General features: G+C 29.8%; 1 protein-coding gene across 1 annotated transcript; it reads left to right on the forward strand.

Moving 5' to 3' along the window:
- The first annotated feature begins 2,439 nt into the window (after positions 1 to 2,439).
- Positions 2,440 to 2,937, forward strand: LOC122270277 (uncharacterized). Its single transcript, XM_043047003.1, has one exon. It carries the CDS (start codon positions 2,440 to 2,442, stop codon positions 2,935 to 2,937), a length of 498 nt encoding a protein of 165 aa, XP_042902937.1.
- The last annotated feature ends 4,790 nt before the right edge of the window (positions 2,938 to 7,727 follow it).

The following is a 7,727-nucleotide window of genomic DNA, read 5'->3' on the forward strand; positions in this document are numbered from 1 at the left end:
GGTATTTCACGCACACCTGCAGCAGCTACAGATATGCGAGCGACGAGATCCTCATCTGAGTCAACTGNTAGAGAGAAAAAGTTCTAGGATTGGAGAGAACTTCATTATTCTTTCTTTGGATTGAACAAATATTTCTTCTCTCCTTGGTTTGGGCGAATATTTATTCATTTTACATTTTTGCTTAATTTATTTTATACTTTACTTTGAATTTTACTTTATTCTTTACTTTTACTTTAATTTTACCTCATACATTACATCATACTTTACGCTTTACTTTTATTTACACTTCATTTTACATATTACGTTTTACTTTATATTCAAAGCTTTATTTTAATTTTTACTTTAATCTTTACTTTTTTTTTCCATTTCACGCTTTACATTTTTTTTGTATTTTACACCTTACTTAATACTTTATATTTTAAGCTTCATTTTACTTCATACTTCGCGCTTTGCTTTACTTTATAACTAGGCTTTACTTTTACCTTACTTAACTTTTCACTGTACTTTCCTGTTTTACTTTATTTTGTACATAATTTTTTTACTATTTTTTTCTTTTTTACTTTATTTTATACTTAACTTTTAACTTAACTTTATTTTTACGCTTTACACTTTACTTTACACTTTAATTTATATTTCACGATTTTCTTTACTTTATTTTATGGTACACTTCCCTTATCTTTATACTTTGCTTTATACTTTTCTTTACTTTTTATTTTTCCTTTCTCTTTGATTTACACACCTTTTACTCAACGCTTTACTTTACTTTAAACTCAAAGTTGAACATGCGACGCTAAGTTGAGCGTCGGCGGCCCTTACGATTTCTGATATAAAGTCAAAAAGAGATAATATGGTATATAACTGAATAAGTATCAACGTGACGTCCAAAAATTGTTTACCTTGTTTATCGTGATGATGATTTAATTAAAATAACACCTTTGAACAAATTCTCGTTTCTAGAAATACATTTCGTATTCCAAAACAATAACTGAAGCTCTCTTATTTCTCTCGATTGAGCACAGTTATTTTAATTCAGGATTTAAGTTAAAGTATCGTATTCTTCTTTTGAAACCACTTTTCAGCTTATGTGATGTTGTAAAACGAATGCATAATTCATTAGAAATGTTTATTCTAAAATACTTGTTTAAAAGACTAATACGACGTCTCTCTGATCTCGTTTCGTAAACTGAACTAAACATGTACATCTTGCTTCCATAAATTTGCATAAATTCGCTTATTAGAGTTTCTCGGAAAGACTTGCAATTCTTAAAGACTTATCGCAACTTCGAAATATTTTTAACTATTAAATTGTCGCAAAGATAAATTTCAAATTTGTTTATCCAAAAGAAATGCCATAAGAGATATTGGATATTTCAAAAATGAAAAACATTAAATTGATTTAAAATATTTTTATTACCTCGTTAAGCAAAATCTTAATTTCAATATTATCATCATCAATATGCAAAATATTTTATTCTTTTATTAAGTTACAGAAAAAAAACAACGTTGGAGGTATTTAGTAGGAGAGATATTATATGTAATATGATGAAATAAATATATTTTAATAAAATGTCATCGTAAATGAGCTCATTTTTATATTATCAATTGCATTAAACAAAAATTCCACAAAGGATTTGTGGTAATATTAAAATTCAACTGGATTAACTCGTATTTTTGAACACCACCCGGAAGACAATAGAACATTAGGATCAAGCGCTGGGATAAACTCACCTTCGTGGAGTTTACCCGCATAAGTACTACGTTTAGGAAAAAACAACTAAATCCTTCTGTGGTTAGCCCGGTGGCCTGCACTATTATTTATGTCTTCACTATGATTGGTGCGAGCTGGGGCAATACACGAATCAGGCAGCAATCGCCGTGTTTTGAATCTGAGTTTTTTGAAATAAAGCATTTTATGAGTTGAGAAATGCCTTCTCTCGAAAGGAAAGTAAGTGTTAAAAATTTCCATATATAAATAGATTATATTATGTACATAAACATAATAAAGACATAAAAGATAGAGAAAAGGGAAATTAACGAAAAAAATTAAGAAAAAATTTATTGAGTAAAATTAGCTTTGGCCGTATTAATACAATATTAGAAAGCAGCACTCTTTTTACATGGATATACTCGTGTGAGCTGATGACAAGAGTATATCTTTCCCTTATTTTGTTTCCAAGTTTTTTTACTTTTTTCAATTTTCGAAAAATTTTACAAAATATATAATCTTGATGTTCTTTTATTCTCTTTTAAAAAATCTTATTATTCTCTCTCTCTCTCTGTCTTTCTATATACACAGTCCAGTCACATTAATGTGACCACCACCTACTTTCGACGTCAACGTGAAATAACCAATCACAGAGTGCAGGTGGCATCACATTACAGTGTAGTGTATATATTGGATGTCCTAGGGCATCGAAAAGCATTTCAGTCGTTGGCGCAATGCAGAAACGTAGCGATTTATCCGACGTCCAAAAGGGCATGATTATGGGCTTTCGGACCAAGGGTCGAAGCATTTCAGAAACGACTGATTTTGTGAACTGTTCGCGTGCCGCCGTGGTAAAAGTATACCGTACATGGCAAAATGGCACTATACAAAACAAGTGGCGTGGCACATGTGGTGCACCACAGGCCAAAGATGGCAGAGGCAAACGAAAGCTACGGAGATGCGTTCAGACGAATAGACGTGCAACTGTTGAGCAACTGACCGCCCAGATGAATCAAGGGGCTACCAAGAGTGTATCCTCAACAACTGTTCAGCGAACGTTGCTGCGCATGGGCCTCCGCAGCAGAGGCCTGGTTAATGCACCTATGCTGACTGCTGTTCATCGGGAACAAAGGCTAGAATTTGCACGCCAGTACCACAACTGGACGTCCACAGAGTGGCAACAGGTGGCTTTTTCTGATGACAGGTGGCTTCTTTTATGCTCCATGGAATAGATGGACGTTGGCGTATACGGCGTGAAACGTCTGAAAGCAAACACCCTGCAACAATTGCCGGAAGGCTGCGGGATGGAAGAGGGAGCGTTATGGTTTGGGGAATGTTTTCCTGGCATTCACTGGGTGCACTCATCATTGTGGAAGCCACGATGGATCAGTACAAGTACGTATCTGTCCTTGCGGAACATGTCCACCCGACAAGCAAATGATTTTTCCCCAGAATGATGGCATCTACCACCAGGACAATGCGAGGTGTCATACAGCTCGCAGTGCATGTGCGTGGTTTGAAGAGCACCAGGATGAATTTACCGCACTCCCCTGGCCAGCAAACTCACCGGATTTAATCCCAATCGAGAATCTGTGGGACCACCTCGATCGGGTAGTTCGCACCATGGATCCTCAACCACGTAATCTAGAGCAGCTGGCCACGGCACTGGAGTCGGCATGGCTCTACATCCCAGTGAACACTTTTAGAAACCTAATTGACTCTCTTTCTACACGTCTCGTAGCGGTTCGCTCTGTCAAAGGTGGTTATTCTGGCTTTTGACAGGTGGTCACATTAATGTGACTGGACTATGTATATATATATATATATCATTTTACTTTCCATTACAATTTATGAATAGCATTTTGAAATTATCAATCAGAAATAATGTAAACTAACTTTTAAGTCATAAATCTTCAGTATTAATTTACTTGGTGAATGCCTAATTAAACACACGACACACTTAGTTTCTGCTGCATTTAATTAATAATGCATATAAGTTATCCAAAGAATTCACTGTTCCTTTTTTACTCGTAAATGGAACTTAATTAAAATTTGTTCAGCTTATATATTCGTAAATATTCGTTATTATATCTGAAGATTACTTCAAAATTGTTATTTTTAATTAAATTAGTGTACAATAATATATTAAATTAAATTTCTTTCAAACGCAGTTGTCTGAAAATAAGCAAACACTTCGTAATAAAACATTGTTTTAAAATTTTTATATTAATATTTATGAGTTTTAAATTATTTTCTCTTCTGCTCTGACAGTTTTATTCAAATTTATTTTTAGTAATTTATTTAATAACTTATGAAAATCAATCATGCGTGAAACAAACATTAGTTTTTATAATCTAAAAAAAATATTTAGTTCGAAAATAAATCAAAAATAAATTGCATATCATTATTGTTATTAATGTACCAACAATAAAATTGTAGTATATTATTATTATCAATGTATTAATAACAAAAGCACAACGTAATATAACATTATTTTCTTAACATTATATCCGCTAAAATTATAGCTTTTTTATTAGCTTTTTTATATGAAATAATTCTGTGGTTGGTGGTGGTTGAAAAGTATAGCTGTATAAGTAATCTTTAGAAAAAAAAATTGAAAAGAAATATTATTTTTAAAAACCACGTTTTTGTAGTGGAGAATAATAATTGAAAAACAAAAATTTGAAAATCGGAAATCGTGAGGAGCATGAAATACATAACATTTACAGTATGTGTGCTCATGAGAATATGTGTATGTATATCTGTAGTTGTATCTGAATGTGGGTGCGTATGTGATTTTGTATGTGTATGAGTAAGAAAATGTGTATATGTATATGTATATGTACTGTTATGCATTTCACGCTCCCCACGCTTTTCGTTTTTCAAATTTTTGCTTTTTAATCATTATTCTCCACTACAAAAACATGGTTCTTAGAAATAGTTCTATTTTTTTTTGTACAAAATCTCTTCACTCACTGTACACAAAACTAAACTAATTTGAAATAATCGAATCGACAACATCGCGAAAATATAAATTTTTCTTTAATTTTAATTTTATTTTACTTTTCGTGTCTTTTTTCTCTTCATTTTCATGCATTGTCATCCAATTCTGAACTATGTGCCAAATTTGAAGTCTGTAGCTAGTCGGGAAGTTAGTTCAAAATCGATTACAAAATTCCACCCGAACAGACATACACGAAGGCAAGTTGATATAAACGTGGTAAAAATAATCCGTTTTTTAATGAATTAGTTACAAAGAAAATCGCTAAATGTTTTTATGAGAAGTAATTAGACTGAAAGAATGAAGGAGATATGCAAAATTTTGAGGAATAAAAATCAAGAAACCATTTAACCATTTGTAGGTTAAATTTAAAGTTTTCAAACGATTTTAATCATTTTGTTGGACGTTTTACCACTCTCGCACTCTCCCACTCCACTTCGCATCATTGCCATTCGATAATTAAAATCATTTATTACGTTGAAAATTTTATAAACCAGGAAGTTCAACTTCGTAAGCTGTCATAAACTATTTTTCATAGTTCACTGCTATTGCAGTGGCGGCATTATTTTCCTTAAAACAAATAGTTTTTTTTTCTTATTATTTTTTTTAATAAATGTTTGATCGAACGATGCAGTCCTCTAATTAATATTAATTGATATAGTGTGCTGGGTTTTAAAATCTGAGGAATTACGTTTTTAACAAATATGTAATAAGAATTAATTATCACAAGTGATGCCATAATTTTATATTTATTTCTTTGCGTTTATTTTCTATTTGTACAGAGTATTGAATGAAAGACAATTGTACATTTTGTACAGAGTATTGAATATATGGGTCATTCTCACGAAAACTGTCATTTTTCAGTTCATAAAATCCCTAAAAAGTAAAATAAATAAAAAGCTCTGAAACTTTTTATATTAATAGAAATATGTAATGGCATTATAAAGAAAGTATGTATCCTATAAATTATACTTAATATTTAAATTAATTAATAATTAAATAATTATTTCTATAATTAATTAATTTATGATCATTAATTAATTAATTTAATAAATAATTAATTTAAAAAATAAATTAATTTATTTATTAATTATTTTTTTAAATTAATTAATAAATAAATTAATTTATTTCACTATTTAAAAAGTGAGGGAATGACACTAATAGTGAGGGAATGATATTTTATTTTAATACATGTTTTTATCTAAGTTACATCTACCTAAAGTTTGAAAATGATAACATACTAAGTATATCTAATATTTTTTATAATTTAGTTTCATATATTAAATAGTTTTTACAGGTTTGGGAAATAAAATTGGCTGGCACGATTGAACAAAAAGAAATTTAATAATATACTCATATTGAATCATTCCCTCACTTCAGCATCACTCCCTCACTTTATACACTAGTGAGGGAATGACAAATTTAATAAAATTTAAAAATAACAGTTCGGCCTAATTAATTTCTGAAGTCAATCACATACAATTATATTCATACAAGAAAGCAACATATAATTATCCACTTTCTCGATGAAGTTGTATTTTATTTTACTCTAAAAAATGACATGAGGGAATGACAAATGTAAAAAATTTTACCTGATTTGATTCATTCAAATTTATTCCACAGCAAAGCTTCTTGAAGTTGAAAATGGAAACATACTGCAATTTTGTTCTATGATGCCAGTTGTTAACTTCTGAAGTTTTTATTAAAATATTTTTATTCTAAGAAGATTGCAGGGGATAAGAACATTGTTGTTAGGGAATGATGCGAAACAATAGGGATAAAGTTTAAAATAGTGCTGTGTTAATATTTTTATCAGAAATTAAATTTAAAATTGATTTTCTGAATTCTATATTTCAATATTCTGAAATAAAAAACACTAATTTGTTAAAAAAAAAAATTATTTCAGAAACATTTTTTCTCTTTCTTTAAATCAGCAGTAGGGATAAGTGAGGGAATGACATATTGGTATATTTTAATTATCTAAAATAAATAAAAAAGAAAAATTGATAATTTTATTTTTATTCTTTTGCTAGTCTGTATTCTGAAGGACACTTTCCCTGAATTTTTTTTTCGAAAGTTGTAAAACAAACATAAAATATACTGGGGACATGAAAATGATTGTTTTTGTGAAAATGACCCACAACATAATTAAATAAAACAGCACACTTTCTTAACGGCGTCTTTCAAGCAGACGAAAAAGGAAAAAAATAATTAGATTTTCGTCACACCAAAAATGAAGAATTTACTTACTTACAAAGTTTAAAGTTTTATTCAATTTTATTGTTTTCTTCTTTTTTGTTTGTGTGTTTGTTTACGCAAGAAAAATTATTAAAATTTTAATTATCGACAGGAAAAAGAGATTTTGCTTGCAACATTTAAAAATCCATTATAATTTAATTGTATTATGGTCAGGTGCACAACACTAATGGAAATTTTAGCACTGCAACTAGCCGAAAAGTTGCCAGTGCTTTAATTGGGTGTTTGGAAACATTTTTTACTAGTATTGTCATTCAACAAATTCTTCCAGTTAAGATTTGAAAGCTTGACGGAAAATAATCGAAATTACGATTGCAAGATTCCACTTTCACACACAAAAATTTATTTAATAAAAATATAATTAAAAATTTAGATATGACAGCATGATGCATGAGGTAAATTAAAATAAATTTAATTATTGCTAAGTGTAAATACTATGTAATTTTGCCCTTTTTCTCAGGCAAAAAAAAACTATATTTTGATTTTTATGTTCTGTGATGCTACACTGTAAAGCAATAAATTCGGGATCAAATTAGAGTATAAGGCATCAGCACTTTAGGCACATAATCCGTAAAATTCATTTTTACAGTAAAATATTATACTACAGTTTTTTCAATAATATTTATTTAGTTAGAGTGATTCAGTGATATTTACATTAATTTTTCCTGTCTAAAGAAAAGTATCAGATTTTTTTGTTCCGTAGTAAAAGTAAAGATTTTTTTGTTCCGTAGTACTGGTAAAAATGGATTTTACAGTAAAAAGCAT

This window comes from Parasteatoda tepidariorum, chromosome 3 (genome assembly GCF_043381705.1).
Source record: "Parasteatoda tepidariorum isolate YZ-2023 chromosome 3, CAS_Ptep_4.0, whole genome shotgun sequence".
In the NCBI taxonomy this organism is placed as follows: domain Eukaryota; kingdom Metazoa; phylum Arthropoda; class Arachnida; order Araneae; family Theridiidae; genus Parasteatoda; species Parasteatoda tepidariorum.